This window comes from Syngnathus scovelli, chromosome 22 (genome assembly GCF_024217435.2).
Source record: "Syngnathus scovelli strain Florida chromosome 22, RoL_Ssco_1.2, whole genome shotgun sequence".
In the NCBI taxonomy this organism is placed as follows: Eukaryota; Metazoa; Chordata; class Actinopteri; order Syngnathiformes; family Syngnathidae; genus Syngnathus; species Syngnathus scovelli.
The window spans coordinates 221,972-238,389 of NC_090868.1; the positions used below are offsets into that span (position 1 = coordinate 221,972).

The 16,418-nt window shown below is 56.3% G+C and overlaps 3 protein-coding genes across 10 annotated transcripts; 1 reads left to right on the forward strand and 2 right to left on the reverse strand.

The window, feature by feature from the left end:
* Nucleotides 1–63: 63 nt before the first annotated feature.
* LOC125991990 (tetraspanin-8) lies at nucleotides 64–3,777 on the reverse strand. 2 transcript variants are annotated; one of them, XM_049760509.2, is made up of 9 exons: nucleotides 3,418–3,632; nucleotides 2,361–2,417; nucleotides 1,717–1,836; nucleotides 1,583–1,657; nucleotides 1,416–1,511; nucleotides 1,180–1,314; nucleotides 1,074–1,106; nucleotides 545–628; nucleotides 64–420 (listed from the first exon to the last, which is right to left on the reverse strand). In XM_049760509.2, the coding sequence occupies exons 1-9, from the start codon at nucleotides 3,544–3,546 to the stop codon at nucleotides 328–330; spliced, it is 822 nt and encodes a 273-aa protein (XP_049616466.1). In that variant the 5' UTR covers nucleotides 3,547–3,632; the 3' UTR covers nucleotides 64–327. The 2 variants fall into 2 exon arrangements, with proteins under 2 accessions (XP_049616466.1, XP_049616467.1); XM_049760510.2 differs by lacking the exon at nucleotides 1,717–1,836 and having other exon boundaries at nucleotides 3,418–3,777.
* A 151-nt stretch (nucleotides 3,778–3,928) lies between these two features.
* LOC125991995 (tetraspanin-8) lies at nucleotides 3,929–7,162 on the reverse strand. Its single transcript, XM_049760520.1, has 9 exons — nucleotides 7,016–7,162; nucleotides 6,282–6,518; nucleotides 5,156–5,218; nucleotides 4,950–5,069; nucleotides 4,794–4,868; nucleotides 4,626–4,721; nucleotides 4,429–4,539; nucleotides 4,274–4,357; nucleotides 3,929–4,206 (listed from the first exon to the last, which is right to left on the reverse strand). The coding sequence occupies exons 2-9, from the start codon at nucleotides 6,336–6,338 to the stop codon at nucleotides 4,132–4,134; spliced, it is 681 nt and encodes a 226-aa protein (XP_049616477.1). The 5' UTR covers nucleotides 6,339–6,518; nucleotides 7,016–7,162; the 3' UTR covers nucleotides 3,929–4,131.
* A 114-nt stretch (nucleotides 7,163–7,276) lies between these two features.
* On the forward strand, nucleotides 7,277–16,152 carry ptpro (protein tyrosine phosphatase receptor type O). Of its 7 annotated transcripts, XM_049760296.1 has the most exons (25): nucleotides 7,277–7,424; nucleotides 8,667–8,928; nucleotides 9,019–9,174; nucleotides 9,248–9,391; nucleotides 9,473–9,904; nucleotides 9,981–10,142; nucleotides 10,364–10,560; nucleotides 10,636–10,756; nucleotides 10,842–11,035; nucleotides 11,130–11,241; nucleotides 11,312–11,475; nucleotides 11,675–11,795; nucleotides 11,868–12,001; nucleotides 12,064–12,202; nucleotides 12,338–12,458; nucleotides 12,578–12,646; nucleotides 13,159–13,242; nucleotides 13,766–13,801; nucleotides 13,866–13,947; nucleotides 14,051–14,141; nucleotides 14,261–14,337; nucleotides 14,453–14,587; nucleotides 14,675–14,797; nucleotides 14,886–15,040; nucleotides 15,112–16,152. In XM_049760296.1, the coding sequence occupies exons 1-25, from the start codon at nucleotides 7,377–7,379 to the stop codon at nucleotides 15,392–15,394; spliced, it is 3,642 nt and encodes a 1,213-aa protein (XP_049616253.1). In that variant the 5' UTR covers nucleotides 7,277–7,376; the 3' UTR covers nucleotides 15,395–16,152. The 7 variants fall into 7 exon arrangements, with proteins under 7 accessions (XP_049616253.1, XP_068505731.1, XP_068505730.1 ...); XM_068649630.1 differs by having other exon boundaries at nucleotides 8,667–9,174; XM_049760293.2 differs by lacking the exon at nucleotides 7,277–7,424 and having other exon boundaries at nucleotides 7,445–8,928.
* The last annotated feature ends 266 nt before the right edge of the window (nucleotides 16,153–16,418 follow it).

The following is a 16,418-nucleotide window of genomic DNA, read 5'->3' on the forward strand; positions in this document are numbered from 1 at the left end:
TTGTTTACGACCGTTTGGTTGCTCGTCACGGCACGGGCGCCAGTCGAAATACTGCAAGCGAGACACTTTGGGATATACTTTAATGTTGTTCACTTGTAAAAACGTCCCGTAACACAGTTGGATGGCTTTGCGCTGAATATGATAGGAATGGCTGCAGCGCGAGCGAGAGAGAGAGAGAGAGAGAGAGAGAGAGAGAGAGAGAGAGAGAGAGAGAGAGAGAGAGAGAGCGCAAACGTCTCACGAGAGTGCAGGCAGGCGGCTGAAAACTTTTCTTATACGCTTTGTGGCGCCACGCGCTCGCCGGTAAAAGGTGGTCCCGTCCGTCAGTCAGTAAGCCTTCATGGCGACGGAAGAGACTCCGGCCTGCTCGTGGCGTTTGATCTGGTGGTTCATCAGGAGGGCGATCAGCAGGCCCAGGAGCTAAACGCCGTCGGTCGACACACAGCGCCAGGGTTAGAAGGCCACCTGGCTGGGCCCTGGCCGGGCCCTGGCCGGGCCCTGGCTGGGCCCTGGCAGCCTGGCGCAGGCGAGCCAATCAACTCACCGCCGTGACGGCAAAGGCGAACAGGAAGCCGATGACGATGTTGAAGATTAAGTCGCTGTAGATGACGATGACCTCGCTGCAGGACTGCGTGCGAGGAAGGCCAGCTGTTAATAAGGCCTCGCTCAGGCGGGCGGGAGCGTCTAACAAACGGCGGCCCGGTGGGGGAGGAGTTGCCCGGCTCGGGGCTCAAAACGGCCCACTTGCCCTTTGTTGTCAGCCGTGGGTCATTTTGTGTTGTCACACCACACCGCCCCTTCGATTTGGTGTCCGATTGAGTTTTTTCTGAATTGGCGTCAGGGCAAGGTGAGCGGGGCTTCTTCGCTTCCCTCTCTCACCGGGTCGTTTTGCTGGCCGAAGTTCAAAGTGGTGTCGAGGCTTTGCGCCAAATGCCTGACGGACGGACGGACGGACGGACGGGCTGGCTGTTTGTTATGGAGCTCGGGTCCTCGTACCGCCCGCCCGCATGCATGTAGCAGTTCAGCCTTTTCTAAGGGCCTGTCATGCGTGTGGCGCGTGTGTGCGGTCTTACTTGCTGGTAGATCTGGTCGGGGCCGGTGGTTCCCTGCGGACAAAACAGTGTCGCTCAGCAATGTGCTCGTGAGCACGCTTGGTGCGGCGGCGGCGGCGGCGGCTACCTGAGGTCTGGCTTGGCATCCGGGATGGCCAAAGATGCCGTAACCTCCGAAGCCGTCCAGTCCGGGTCTGCACTTGCACGTGCTGGGAATGTCTTCACCCCAGTCGCTGGCGCTCACCACGCCGCAGCACTGAGCCTGAGTTGTGCACACACACACACACACACACACACAAACACACACACGCGCACGCTTTGGCTTTTTGCCGAGTCTTCTCTTTGAGCGTGCGGTTGTCTCACGGGCTCCTGCAGCTGCTCAAGCATGTCGCGAAAACTTTGCTCCGCCATGTAGGGCTTGACCACCTCGGCCGAGCTGCTGAGGAGGATCTGCCGCACCTTTGACGACGCAACATTTACACTCAGCGCTACGTGTGATTTTGTTTAGGAACGTGTGCGCATGAGTCAACCTTGTTCCTGAGGACGACCCCCACGATGCCGAAGACCAGCATGATGATCATCCCCGCCACCATGAAGCCGGCAAACTGATGACAGAAGGAAGGCGTTAGTGGCGTCCCGCGACTCGTGACGTGCGGCCACGTACTATCTTGAGGGCGAGCGCCTTCTCCGAGATCCCCGCGTAGATCCCCAAACAGGAAATGGCCAGGACGCCGATGGCAAACACCCACAGCCAGCCCAGGCCCGGTGCGCCCAACGCCGACAGCTGCCGCGACGTTTGAACAAATCAAATTAGGGCCGGCCGCATTGATATTCTTCCCGCATTTAACGTGTATGATCTAACCCAAAAAATCCATCTTTTCTTTTTCCCGGCTGCACTTTGTGAAATCCCCGAGAGAGAGACAGCGAGAGACAGCGAGAGACAGAGAGAGAGAGAGACAGCGAGAGACAGACAGCGAGAGACAGCGAGAGAGATAGAGAGAGAGACAGAGAGAGAGAGACAGAGAGAGAGCGAGAGAGACAGAGACAGAGAGAGACGCAGGTGAAGAAATCCACATTGGCACACATGTTTGCCATCAACACAGAAGCAGCGCAAGCAAGCAAACAGGATGTTTTTCTTCTCCCTCCCGGTGACGCCATTTCCCGACACGGCCTTCACGAGCATTCCAGGAAATTTGACACCTTCTGCCGCTGCCCTTACCGCACCAAATGAAGGTGCCTACGCGATCGCTCGGCTGTACCGCGGGCACGGCCGTCGGAAGCCACGTCGCCGCTCGGTATGCCACTCACCTGCGCGCTGTAGTTGCTGGTCTTCACCGCCGCAAAGATCAGCAGACATCCGACGATCTAACAAAGAAGAAAGAGCAGAGGCACACGGTGGCGAGTTACTGACGCCAGCCAGCCAGCCAGCCAGCCAGCGCACGCACTCATGCATGCATGTACGGCCTTCAGTCGGGGGTCGTGACTCGTCAAAGCGCATTCGGTTGGACGTGACTCGCGTCGGCCGAGCCGGCGGGCAAGACCCGTCCCGCCGGCTCGCCTTATGGAAGGGCCGCAAATGGAAACTACTTTTAAAGCAGAAGCGTACCTTTAAAGTACAAATGGCCCCCTCGGGGCTCAGCCCCGCCCATGTCAACCGACAATGTGCCTTCCAAGAGGAAGGAGGAGGAAGAGAACGTCGAAAAAAGTAGTAGTAGAAGAGAGCAGGTGTGGGTGGTGGTGGCGGGAAGGAGGAAGTGAAAGTTAGAAAAAGAACAAGTAGGTGGCAAGAAGAAGTCGAAGAGAGCATGCGTTGGGCGGGCGGGCGGGCGGGCAGGCGGGCTTTCTGTTTCACCCTTTCGGGGTAAACGAAACCAAAGACGACCCCAGCTCAACTTGGCGCCTTTTGCTTTTTTTTTTCTGTCCTCGAGTGGAAACATACTCAAGTTCATTGTTGCGTGTGTTCTTACGCAATCAGCTCCATTGTTTGTGAAAGCTGATTTCCTAAAAAGGAGGTGCACAAACTCAGCATTTGCTGGCTTTTGCCAATTTGAAAAGCAGTTGAGTGAATCAAACAAAGTTGGATTCTTGCGGAAAACTAAATCTCGTCGTCCACGGAGCAGATCTGTCCACTTCTGGCGGGGGGGACAAGGGAAAAACAACTTTTGGAAGAGCCAATGGTCGCTGTCATATGGGGGAAAAAACAACTTTGGAGACTTTTCCATTGACTTGTCCAGTCCACACACCTGGTTGAAGTTTTGGTTACAATATCAAACAAAAACCATCAATGTCGTTTTGTTTTTTTTCTTCTAAAGACGTTTTGTCTTGTTTTCCCGCGAATGCGATCTGAGAAAAGAGTTGTACTTACAGCAAAGACGACATTGAAGAAGACAAAAAGGCATTTGAGGCAGCCGTTAACTTTCCCCATCTTGTCTTGTCGGTGCTTGCGTGCGTAGATTTGATGAGGTGCAGCTTGTCGGAATGGAAAAAGCTGCATCTGCACGAGCTGCCCCGCCCACAGATCACCCCCACGCGCTCCAAACAGCGCACGCACGCACGCACGCACAACTCATTCTCGGATGTCATTCGGAGTGAAAACTCAAGAAACGTTGACCCCTCAAAGTTGAAAAGGGTCTTGCGTCACTTTGGAGGAATGCACATCCTGGCAGTCAAAACGTTCCTTCCTCCGGGTCGGCTCGGCTCGGCACGGTCTTCGGCAACGGGCGCGGGCGGGCGGCGAATGGAGAGAGGCCCTGTAAGAGAGAGGCTGACGGCCAGAGGAGGCGCTGTCGCTCAATCGCAAGCCGTTGACATAGACCTCAACGCAAGTCACTCAGATCAAACATTGAAAAAGAAGTCAAATGGCAGTTGCAGCAAACTGACGTTCGTCGTGGGACCAATTTATCAAACAGAAATTCATGCGACAGCAAAAAGAAGACCGTCCCAAAGGGGGGGAAAAACAATACAAAATAAGGCTCGTTATTCCTCGGTTGACGCCACGTGCTCCGTGGGCAGGAAATCATCTCCAACCGACGCTGTGCAGCCCAAACCAAAGAGTTGCTGGCGCACGCACGTCGAGAGTTCAGGCGGCAGTGGTGGCGCCGCCCTGCTTGGTGATCTGGCAGTAGAGGATCATGGAGAAAACCATGCCGGCGATCTGCAGACACACAAAAACCCGATTGGCAGCTTGCAAACACCTTCAAATGTTGCATTTGCGCTCTGACCAGCAGGATGGCGATGGCGAAGGCGATGCCGATGACCACCTCCATGTTTTTCTCCATCAGGCGGATGATCTGCGTGGAGCACGGCTGCGGGGAGAGACGGGTCACACGGCGCCCGTACACAATAGCACCCCAAATGATGACGGCAAGGTCCCCACCGTGTTGTAGAGGCCGGCGGGGCCGCAAAGCGGGTCGGGCCCGACGCATCGGCACGAGTCGGGGGGGACGGCCCAGTCGGACGCTCCGTTCACCAGGCCGCAACACTTGAGCTGCGCACAGCGGCAAAGGTGGCCGTTAGCGTCGGGCCGGCCTACGGGCGAGCGGCGGCGGCGGCGGCGAGGAAGTCGGCCGTCACCTCCTCCTGCAGCTTCTCCAGGTCCTTCCTGATGTTCTCGGGCTGATTGGACAGCGGCGTCAGCTTCTGCAGGCGCTCCCGCACCCACTCCTTCACCTGAAGGCACACCCGGCCGGCGCCGCATCTTAGCCCATTTTGACGCCCAAGCGGAGAAGCGGGCGGACGTACCTTATTCTCGCCCACGGCGCCCAGAATTCCTGCCGCCAGCAGGAGGATGAAGATGAGGAGCAGGCTGGCAAAGAACTGCACGGCAAGCACAACATGACAATGTGTTCAATGTGACACAAGCGTGCGTGTCGATTTTTGCGTGGCGGCGCTCCTGACCAAAATGAGCAAGCATCTGTTCTCCTTGATGGCGCCGCAGCATCCCAGGAAGCCCAAGAGCATGATGATGACGCCCACGGCGATGAGGAGGTCGATGCCCGGCAGGTACTCGTTGGTGATCTGCGCCCAAAAGCAAAGCAAGATGGCGGCGGCGGCGGACAGAGGGAGGCAGGAAGGGCGGGAAGGAGCGGCCGACGCGTTCTTACACTGTTGCCGTCCTTGCTGACTTTCAGGTAGATGGACACGCCCAGGATGATGCAGCCGCTCAGCTGCGGACATAGCAGTTCATCAAAAAGCCAGCCAGCCAGCCAACTAACGACGGCCCTACCGGGTGGACCCATCCAGGGTGTCGCCTCCATCAATCATTCAACAGCCGCTCTCATCAATTTTTCAGTGTTTGCTCGCTGACTAACCGCCAGGCCGTAAAACACGGAGGGGAGTGAGTCAACCGCGGCCGATGTCGCCAAGGCGGGGTCATGCGGCGCATTGCAGCCACTGGAATTCAAAACACGCGCACGGGCGGGCGGGCGGGCGCGAGGACACGCGCAAGCCTTAGTCAGCGAGAGGCGGCCGACAAACCCGTTTTGGGCACAAAGGCTCTTCGAGTGACTCAAGCCGCTCTACGACACATTTGAAATGCCCGAGCAGACGCAAAAAGTGGACCGGAAAATGCTCCAAGTAGGAAATAAAACATACGGAACGTTGTCAAAATAAGAAAAGGAGGCTGCTGGAGGCCAAAAAGTCAATCTGATAGATCGGTCTGATCAAACGGCCGATATGGAAAAAAGAGTCGCCGAAACAATCTGACGCAAGCGAGTAAACCAAAAAAGGAGTTGTCAAAAGAGGAACAAAAATGGCCGTCTAAAAAAGTGGACAACTCAAAAAAACACCAAGCACAATAGGTAAAGAGGGAAACAACATCATCATCATAAAGAACTCATTTGAAACGACGTAGCCTAGCAAGCAAACGGTCGACGCACAATTTAAAGATGATCAGACCAAAAAAAGTGTCGACATTATTAAAGTAGACTGCTACAAGTGGCCGCCCAAGTCAAATGCAAAGCACGGCAATTGTTCATTTGCAACGCAAGGCCCGTCCGCCCGTCCGTCCGTCGACAAATAAGAGCTCCTCTCTTATTTGAATGAATCAATTATTAATCACGCTTCACAACGGCCGGCCGGTTCGACTTTTGCTAGGTGCTTTGACCGGAGCGGAGCGGAGCGGAGCGGCTTACACGGAGCCAAAGACAGACGGCACCCTGGATTGGCCTGGACGAGTCGACAGTCAAAAATCAGACAAGGACACTCCAATCAAACATCCCAAAGGCTCACCCAGAAGAGAAGGTTGAAGAAGAAGAGGAGATACTTGATGGATTTGTTGACCGCCATGATGTCGCGCTCTTTGTTGCTCGTCCAGGTGCAGCTTCTCGACACCTTCGCTCATTCGCCGAGCCTGTTCTACCTGTTCGCCCCCAACCCCTCCCCTCCCCTCCCGTCACGTGACAGCCATTGACAGCCAAAGCAGGAAAGGCTTTGGGAGGGCCATCTTCTGCCAGCAGATGGCGCCACCTGCACACAAAAACCAGCACGCATTCCGCATTCCGGTTATCGTATTCCTAATAGAGGATGAAAAAGCAGGACATATTTGTGTTGATGACAAGCCCTATCATGAATGTTGAAAAATAAGCTTTGAAATATTCCATGTACATTGAGAATGAAAGGAAAATCAATTGGATTGAAGTAGGTAATTGGCGTTTTGGCTTTTCTCTAATAATTTCGCATTTAAAAAGTGAAATACTATCAATGTATGAAACGACATGAACATAATCATTTGATCAATCCATTTTTTAAAAAGCAATTACAAATGCATTATAATATTTGACTCCATTACAATTGGCCAAAACTCGTCAAATACACCATTTTACATCGAAATAAAGCGAAATCGATGGAAGACATTTTGGGGGTATTTTAGCCAAAAGGTTTCATTAAACGCGATTTTGGTGTCAAGCGATCGACCAACTGACTGAAAGGGTTTTGTTTTTTTTTCCTTGCCTATCTGCACTCACACAATGGTGATGGCGATGATGACGAAGACGGGCTGGATGGAGGCTGAAGATGAAGACAGAGGGGGAGGCTGCGCGTGCGTCGCACGATCGGTCGCTCCTGGGCGGGGCTTGGCGTCCGTCCGTCCGTCCGTCGCAGCATCTTCTCGCGCCTCGGGTCCTCGCTCACGACGAACCGGTCCGGTTCGGTTCGCTTCGAAAAGAGCTGCTTGTCTCTCTGCCTGCCTGCATGCATACATGCATACATGCATGCGCGTGAGTCAACATGACGAAGATAAAGATGCGACAAGACTAGGCGCAGACAAAGCCAGGCACGCACTCGGAGTCACCATTGTCTCGTTAACGCGCGCGTGCACGAACAACGATGCTGTATTGGCTTGTGCTCGCGGCCCAGCTGCTCGGTTCGGTCGAGGTAAGACCGGCTTCGAACCCCTGACACCAATGTGTGTGTGTGTGTGTGTTTGCGCGCGCGCGCGCGAGAGAGAAAAATGGGTCAGTCGGCTGGAACCTGCCGTGCACGCGCACAGGGCCCCGTCGTCGCTCGCTTCCGCCGCGCGCAACCGCTGGCGCGTGCACGTTGTTTATTGACAGTGGTCACCTAGCATGTCTGCTCTAGTTGGCTAGCTGGGGCTCGCCGCCGCCGCAGCAGCAGCAGTTCTGGGTTTGAATCCCTCACATGTTGTCCCCAAGTGCAATGACAAGCATTTTCTAATCACACGATGATTGATGGGCCACCAGTAAGTGCGTGCTGACATTGGCTGCCAACCACTTTGCTCGTCCATTTTTTGCCTTTTAAGGTGCCGAGTGACTTTTGAGTTTGTCGACAAATGCCCCGTGACGGGTTGTCGAGCAAATGGTACGTATGTGCCCCGACTCGTGTTTTGCGTAAGCGTTCTGCGCTTGGCCGGCGACCGCTCGGTCCAAAGTTGGTCCTTTGGATGGCCGAGGGAGGGAGGCCGGCCACGTGCCACGTTCGTTTGCCAAAACGGAGGCCTCCTGCCGAAAGACTAAGATTAGCGTGAGCGACATTAGCATTCAAGCCGCCCCGGGGGTCAGTCTCGGTGTCCATGGCAATGCCAAACGCTTAATGAGCATCTCCTTTCATCTCCGTTGCCAAGGAGACAGTTTGCCGGCCCGGCCCGGAACACATCGGCGAACCTTTTGTCAATCTTCTCTTGCCTGCTCGGAGGCCGTCCGAACACCGGCGAGTTGTCAAACGTTCGTCGTGTGTGAAAGAAGGCCGCTTTCTGTCAACGAAAAAAAGGGGACAATAGAAACAGGCAAAGTAAACGATCTGTTACCAGAAAAAGAAAATATTAGATTGATAATAGAAATATAAAAACAAAAACAAAGCCTGTGACGCCTGTGACGTCTGCGGTCACGTGACGGCTGAGCTGAGCTGAGCTGGAAACACAAAACAAAGAGGAAGTTGATGGCCGGAACGTGAATGAGCACGCTTATGCCTTCTGCGGCCGGCTCGTGCCTTTGGAGCCGAGCCGGCCGTTCCCGTCTCTCGCTTCAGGCCGGTGGCCACACCGTAGCTGATGGCTGCCCGTTCAAAATCAGGCATGGTGCTATCAATGAGCATTTTCCTGGCCCAGCCGGCCAGCCAGCCAGCCAGGCAGCCAGCGCACGGTGTCTTTTGTGTTTTCAGGTCATCGCTGCTTTCCGGGTGAGTGTCAGCGAGGCCGGCCAGATCGCGGCGGACCTGGAGACCTCCGACCTTCGGGAGAACGTCACGGCGTACGCGGCGCAGATCAGCGGGGAGCCTCGGCCCGCCGTGCTCCCGTTCGGGGAGCCCGGCCGGCCCGTGCTCTTCAACGCGTCCTTCCACGGCCTGCGCTACAGCGTGGGCCTGCTGCTACAACGAGGACTGCTCTGGTCCAGACCCGTCGAAAGCGTGTCCCTCCTCACCAGTGAGCAGACCTCGGCAGAGTCCCGAGCCGTCTCGTCCCGTCCCGTCCCGTCGGCGCGCCTTTCGACCGGAGCTCTCCTGTCGCCAACAGGGCCGCTTCCTGTGAGCAGCGTGCACATTTCAGACTACAAGGATTCTCCGGAGACCGGCGTGGTGTTTGACATCGACACTCCCGCGGGAAACGTTTTCAGCAGAGTCAACATCAGCTACAGCGAAGGGAGCGAAAGGCGCTCTATGCTTTACAAAGGTGCGAGCGGCCGGCCGGCCGGCCCAATGTCAAAGTAGCTCTGCTGCGGCGCACTAACTGTGCTGTTTTGAAGACTTCGACGAGGGGAAGACCGTGTTCAAGCACTGGCTACCCGGGGTGTGCTACCGCAACGTCACCTTCCAGCTCATCTCGGAGGCCAGCGCCTACCAGACGGCACAGAGTGACATCACCCACGTGCCCGTGCATCACAGGACGGGTACGAGGACGACCCACCTTATTCCCTCCCCTACCTTTGGATAGTGACGCCGACCTCAAAGTTGTTCCTCCTCCTCCGCAGTGCCGTACCCTCCCCTCGACATCTCGTGGAGCGTCGTGGACCTGAGCCAAAGCCCGACGCGGGAAAGCCGCTCGGCCGGCCGCTTGGCCGGCCGACGCTCCCGCGACGTCCCCGGCACGCAAGAGGAGGAGCCGAAGCCTTCCGAGGAGCCGGCGCTGGCACGCAATCTGAGCGCCGGCGCAGAGAGCACGGACGCTCGCGACCGTTGGCCAGACTCCGCCGCCGAAACCTCCGCCGGCAGCGAGGACGAGTTTGTCAACGGCGAGGCGCTCGAGTACGAGGACTCCAACGACGCGGGGTCGGCGATGGCTCTCCCCGCCGAGTCTTTTGTCCTGCCCGCTAAGATGTCCCCCGTCCTGCTGGAGGTGCGCTGGCTGCCCCCCAGAGCGCCCACCAGCTACGACGGCTTCAACATCTACATTGGCAGAGACGGTAGGCCCGGCCCGGCCCGGCTCTCTCTATACGTCCTCTGCAGAAAGAAATTTGACTGGCAACCGCCCCTGTCCAGGTAACACCACTCAGACGGCCAGCGTGGACGAAAGCACTCACGAGTTCTTTACGGAGCTGAGCGAGGCGGGAACGTACAGCCTGCGAGTCGCCAGCCTCAGCGCGGCGGGAGACTGCGAGGCCAGAGAGAGCGCGGCGGACGCCGGATTCACCTTCTACCTCGGTACGTCACCGTTTTGCTTCCAAAGTCTCAAAATCCCGCTGTGCTCGTCGGGGTTAAGAAGCAACAAGCGCAGCAAATAGCACAATTTTGCTCATCGACGTTACTGCTGATGGCAAATGTCAGTTGAGCGCAGCAAGGTCCCATCTAATGCCGAGCGACCAGCCAGCCAGCGCAGCCAGGTACAGCGACGTAAAGTGAAGTCCGCCATCTCGGCCCGACAGGTCCCAAGGGTGAGCTTCTGCGTGAGCTGCGGCAGCGTCCGCGAGCAGTCACCGTGCGCCTGCTGAACTCCAGCACGGCCGCCGTGTCCTGGGCCCCGAGCCCGGAGGCCCACGACGGCAGCATCGTGTCCGTGGTGTCCACCACCTGCCTGAAGCCCAGCCCGAGTCAAAGGATGGAGAGCGACTACTGCAGCGAGGTAACGGCCGTCACCGCAGCCCTGCCCGGCCTCACTTCCTGTCAGGAAGATTGACCTCACTGCATTGTCGGATAGGAAAACTCAACCAGCGCCAACGTCGGCAACCTGACGCCGGGGGCTCAGTACCGGGTGGTGGTCTACCACACCAACGGACCCCTGATAAGTCCTCCCTCAGAAGCCGTCATCGTGGATATCGGTGATTAGCTGGGGGATACGGTGTGGCTAGGCTAAGACGCTTTGCAAGCGAGGCTGTTTGTTGTTGTTGTCGTCGCCGCCGCCAGAGCCCACGGGCGTGCAAGAGCTGGCCGTGTACCCGCTGAGCCCCACGGCGGTCATGTTGAGCTGGCGGCGTCCCTATCAGGTGACCTTCCGCAAGTACGTCCTCCAGACCTTCTTCTTCAACCCCGTCACGCTGAGCTCCGAGTGGAGCACCTACTACGAGATCGCCGCCACCGCCTCCGTCGTAGCGTCGGTGGTAAACAAACACGTCTCCGACGGTCGACCCGATGCCAGATGGGCTTGGGCTTCTTCAGCATCTCGGGCGGGGCATTGCGCTCCTTCCTTTCCAGAGGGTAACCGATCTGCTGCCAGCTTGGTACTATAAGTTCCGCGTGACCATGGTGACGTGGGGCGACCCGCCGCTCACTTGCTGCCACGGCTCCACCGTCAGCTTCGTCACAGGTAGCCGAAGCGCCGGAAGGGCAACCATTCTTTTTGCACGGGGGCTCAGCTGGGGCTTTTTGTCACTCAGCTCCGGAGGCGCCGCACATCTCTTCGGTGGATTACTCCCACGGAGTCCTGTATGTGCGCTGGACATACGGCGAGCTCTTTGTGGACCTGTCGCACTCCAGGATCACGCACTGGCAGGTCGTGGCGGTCGGCAAGAAAGGTTCCGAGAGGAGCTACTCGGTAGACGTGAGTGTCCGGCTGTTTGTTGACGCTCTCGCGTGGCCTTCCTCGCTAGCTCGCTTCCTTGCTTGCTTCCTCGCTCGCTTGCTCGCTCGCTCGCTTCCTTGCTCGCTTCCTCGCTCGCTTGCTTCCTTGTCCGAGCTCTCGTGCGCGTCCAGAACGCTGTCGATTGAAAGGCAGGCACCGATACTTTTGCACTTGGCAGGTGACTCGAAATGCGATGCGGGCCAGCCTGCCTCTGCCGCCCGGCGACATCTACAACCTGACGGTGACGGCGTGCACCGAGCGCGGCCGCAACACGTCCGCTCCCGGCATCGTCAAACTGGGTCCGTGCGGTCGCAGCGGATCCACCGCGACGACGACGCGATTCTGACCGGCCGCGTGTGGCGCGCTTTCAGATCCGGCCCCTCCCAGGTCCGTGCACGCCGTCAACGCCACGCACTCGTCGGTGACTCTGCTGTGGAGCGAGGACGGCGTGGCGGATCACTATCAGGTGCTCTGCAGAGCCAGCCCGGGCGGAAAAGAGGTGACGGTGAGGAGACGTCCGAAGCGACTTTGACGTTGGCCTCGGCCTAACGTTTGGCTCCGCTTTAGACCGGAGAGCCTCGGGTGTCCGGCTCGCACGCGCTGACCGTTTCCGGCCTGATGCCGTCGTCCAGCTACAACTGCAGCGTGGTCAGCGTCAGCTACAGCACGCCCAGCAAGCCCGCCCACGTCACCTTCACCACCGCCGGTAGGTGGCGACTAACTTGACCGCAACGAGGCTGACGGAAGTCTCGCTCACGTAAAGGCCTGCTCGGTCGGGCCTTTGCTCAGCCTCCGGTCAGCGTCGCAAGTTGGCCTCACTAGCGCGCATGTGTGCGTGCAGCCAAAGAGATGAACCCCAGCGTGGCGGCCATCTCGGCCTTGGCCATCCTGAGCGTCCTGCTGCTCGGCCTGCTGCTTCTCTTCTTGCTGCTTCTCCGCAAGAAGCACCTGCAGATGAGCAGGTAGCCACCAAAGCGCCGCCCGCCGCGGATTCACGCCGCAGAGTTTCACGCCGCAGAGTTTCACCACCCACCCTCCCTCCCTCCCTCCCTCCCTCCCTCCCTCCCTCCCTACCATTCAGGGAGTGCGGCGCCGAGACCTTTGTCAACTTTGCTTCGTTCGAAAGGGACGGGAAGCTGCCTTACAACTGGTACGATGGCGCTCTTCTCCTTCTCGGTCTACGTTTGGTTTGGATTGGGAATTTGGATGACGGTGTGGCATTGCACCGGCAAAAACGCTCTCGGGCAATCAAATGAAAAGATGCAAATAAACGCAAGGTGCTCACAAACGGCCACATACGTTGGACCACTCCCATGGAATAATAGGTCGGCCACTACATTTTGTGGTCAACTTTGATTTATTTTGCGCCCGCAAAATTGTTGGGTCGGCACAATACGGATTTATTTGGCCACGTCCGGGTCACAGTCGATAACGGCGATTAATATAAGAGCCGAAAGACGGTCAGTCGCTCGTGGTAAAACGCTTGGCCGTTGGTGCCTTTTTGTATTCCATGGATGCGAGCGGGAACGAACAAAGATGAGCCGGGCTCAAGTCAATGTTCTTCTTGACGTGTGCTAATGAAGCAGCGGCGGCAGCTGCGTGTTGGTGTCTCTCTGTTAGTGTTTTATTCTTTTTCTTTCTATTTGCCCCCCAACCCCCCAGGCGAAGAAGCCTCTTTGCCTTCCTTACCCTTCTGCCATCCTGCCTTTGGACTGACTATCTTTTGGCTTTTTATATTAATCCATGGTAAGTAAGCGAGCCAGCCAGCCAGCCAGCCAACCAGCCAGCCAGCCAGCCGGCCGGCCGGCCGGCTAGCGAGCCAACCCCTCTGTTGGTTGTCCCGCAGGAAAAGTCTGGTGAGCGGGCAGGCATTTCATATTTGATTTCATGGCAATGAGCTCAATATTAAAAGTACATTATGATTGAATCACAATTTAGAACCTGATCCAAGTACAGCAAAATAGCTTTTCTCCTTCAACGGACAGACTCCCGAAGATGTCCGGGTGTTTTTTTTTTTTTTTGTGGCACCTGAAGTGCATCACCAGACTTTTCTGAAACTTGTTGTGAGCTGTGGATGTGGCATGCCACCAAGGAACGGAGCAACCGGACGGCACGGCACGGCACGTTTGGCTCGCACGACCGCCCCTAAAGATTTCTCTTTACTTCAACCGCCTTGGACTGTTGCATGTCGCAATGAGAAGCCCTAGTTTGGAATTGGCCCGGCCGGCGCTCACGTTTTGTCCCGCTGACGCGTTTGTTTGTGTCGTAGGGGCAAGACGGCCTTAAAGAAGCGCAAGCTGACGAGGTAACGGCAGCCAAAGACGTCGGCGCTCCAGGACTTTCTAATGGCAATCTCTTGTCTTTTCAAGTCCCGTGCAACTGGACGACTTTGAGGCCTACTTCAAGGAGCTGAGCAAAGACTCGGCCTACAAGTTCTCTCTGCAGTTTGAGGTGGGGTGGGGAACGGCCCGGCCCGGCCCGGCCCGGCCCGCGCCTATCTTCCACTCAAAAAGTCCACCCTTCGGTGTCACGTGTCCACCAAACGTGTTTACAGGAGCTGAAGAGCGTGGGCCTGGACCTTTCCCACGACGCCGCCGACCTGCCCGTCAACAGGCCCAAGAACCGATACACCAACATCCTACCCTGTCAGTATGCCAGCGACTAACCGCTACCTTCAAGAGTTTTTTCAAACTAAAATGAGGTGTCAAGGAGTTGCATTTACCTGAAGCAAAGAGGAATGACTCGGACGTTTGCTCCTCGGCAGACGACTTCAGCCGGGTGCGGCTCTTTTCCCTGCACGACGACGAAGGCGCCGATTACATCAACGCCAACTACATTCCGGTGAGGACGGCAAACTTGCCTGACTCTGAAAACAGACAGACAGACAGACAGATGGGTCAGCCTCAATATATACATGGTCCAAAGAATCATTTCATAATTTCTTTTTTTTTTGCAGGGCTACAAACACGCCAAAGAGTACATCGCCACGCAAGGCCCTCTGCCGGAGACGCGCAACGACTTTTGGAAGATGGTCCTGCAGCAGAAGTCGCCCATCGTCGTCATGCTGACACAGTGCAACGAGCGGCGACGGGCAAGTCTCGGGCGGGGCGGGGCGGGGGGTCGGTTAGGAGCCTCCGGCTTTTTACACATCGTCGCGTGTTTGCCGCGTGTGGTCCAGGTCAAGTGCGACCACTACTGGCCCTTCAGCGACGAGCCCGTCACGTACGGCGAGATCAGCGTGGAGATGCTCTCGGAAAACGAGTCGCCCGAGTGGACAGTCAGGAAGTTCCGGCTGGGATACGTGAGTTGGCGTTTTGCTCTCGTTTGCTCTTTATCCATTACCATTGGGAGAATTGGAAAAAATATTGCTAAAACGGTGGCACTCGCAGGCGGACGAGACTCGGGACATCCTGCACCTGAACTACACCTCGTGGCCGGACCACGGCGTTCCCACGGTCAACGCCATCGAGAGCATCCTGCAGTTCGTCCGCATCGTGCGGCAGCAGGCCAACAAGACCAAGGAGCCTATCGTAGTCCACTGCAGGTACAATCCTAGGGTCAGTTAGTGCGTGCGTGCGTGCGTGCGTGCTTGACGCTGCCCATTTGTTTGGGTAGCGCCGGCGTGGGCAGAACAGGCACCTTCATGGCCCTGGACCGCCTGATGCAGCACATCCGGGAGCACGACTTTGCCGACATCATGGGAATGGTGGCGGAGATGCGCTCCCACCGCCTTTCCATGGTCCAGACGGAGGAGCAGTACGTGTTCATCCACCAGTGCGTCTTGCTCATGTGGCAGAAGAAGAAGCAGCAGCAGCAGCAGCAGCAGCAGCAGCAGCAGCAGCAACAGCAGCAGCCGCTCGCCTCCGACGTCATCTACGAGAACGCCGGCAAGACATAACGGCCGAGCTTGCGCCATGCCACCGCATCATTCCCAGTCACGAAAAGCTTGGTCAGGAAGCCAGACAAAAAAGGAAGCCCCGACGAGGCAAACAAAGAGCCTGGAAGAAAAAAAAAAAAGGAGCAATTTCAGGCTCAAAGGGAACAGCCACCTTTTTTTGCCTTTGCGTTGTCTTGGACGCAACCTGACTTCTTTTTCTTTGCAGCTTTTTTTGGGGGGGAAAGTTTTTGGATGATTGGCCTTCTCATTTCCTTCCCTCCAAAAGCAGAGCAAGCAGCCCGCCTTAGCAGCGCTCATCCCAACAGCAACCGGCTGTCAATGATCATCTTTCTCTGCTGAGACAGCGAGGATCCATTTCAAGTTCCCCAGCACTTTGCTTGGAGTTGTGTGTAAATATTGCCTAACTGCTGTTTCTACTCATCATTACTGTACAAGAGGCTTTTTTTTCCCTCCCCCTTCGATGTTGTTTGTGAACCAAGGGTGGGCAAGGTAACGGTCGCGGGCCAACACTTTCACCCGGCACGCGGCAAGAGTCCTGGAAAATTTCTCGCATTCCCCTTTGAACTTTTTTTACACTTTAACATTTGGTTTACCTTGTGAAACTAGTTCTTCATAAAAAAAACAACAAAAAAAAGACTCGAACGTTTCATTTTGTCACTGCATTAGGTTACTTCATAATTACAAATATTTCAAAAGGAATGAAAAATCTTCAATGTCAATTTTGGCAGTAAACTTCAACTTGCCTCTTTTGTGAAAAATTGCCGACTGGTTTTCTGCTGCTCTACATCCACCAGGCGCCGCGCCGCGCGGACAAAAAGGCAAAACGTCATGGAGGACATATGGATGGTCCATCTTTCCGCTGAAGGCGGCTTTGCTTGGCTTAAAACAATGGTTGCTCCCTTGTAATGGTAGCAGAGGAAGGTTTGCAGCAGCTCACAGTAAGCAGGACATTACCTGAATAATACTGAAGATTGACCCCTGGCATTTTAACTTGGGCCGGCCCCGAGTGAGCGCGTAGCGTAGC

Coding starts and splice junctions, on each gene's coding strand:
- LOC125991990 (XM_049760509.2), bottom strand. CDS start 3,546: ATGCAGCTTTTTCCATTCCGACAAGCTGCACCTCATCAAATCTACGCA. Junction 1,658..1,716: donor AGGCGCTCGCCCTCAAGATA/GTACGTGGCCGC, acceptor TTCTGTCATCAG/TTTGCCGGCTTCATGGTGGC. Junction 1,107..1,179: donor GATGCCAAGCCAGACCTCAG/GTAGCCGCCGCC, acceptor TTTTGTCCGCAG/GGAACCACCGGCCCCGACCA.
- ptpro (XM_068649627.1), top strand. CDS start 8,460: ATGAGCACGCTTATGCCTTCTGCGGCCGGCTCGTGCCTTTGGAGCCGA. Junction 9,905..9,980: donor CATCTACATTGGCAGAGACG/GTAGGCCCGGCC, acceptor GCCCCTGTCCAG/GTAACACCACTCAGACGGCC. Junction 11,036..11,129: donor CCTCCGTCGTAGCGTCGGTG/GTAAACAAACAC, acceptor CTTCCTTTCCAG/AGGGTAACCGATCTGCTGCC.
- LOC125991995 (XM_049760520.1), bottom strand. CDS start 6,338: ATGGCGGTCAACAAATCCATCAAGTATCTCCTCTTCTTCTTCAACCTT. Junction 5,219..6,281: donor TCTTCAACCTTCTCTTCTGG/GTGAGCCTTTGG, acceptor CTATGTCCGCAG/CTGAGCGGCTGCATCATCCT. Junction 4,207..4,273: donor TCGCCATCGCCATCCTGCTG/GTCAGAGCGCAA, acceptor GTGTGTCTGCAG/ATCGCCGGCATGGTTTTCTC.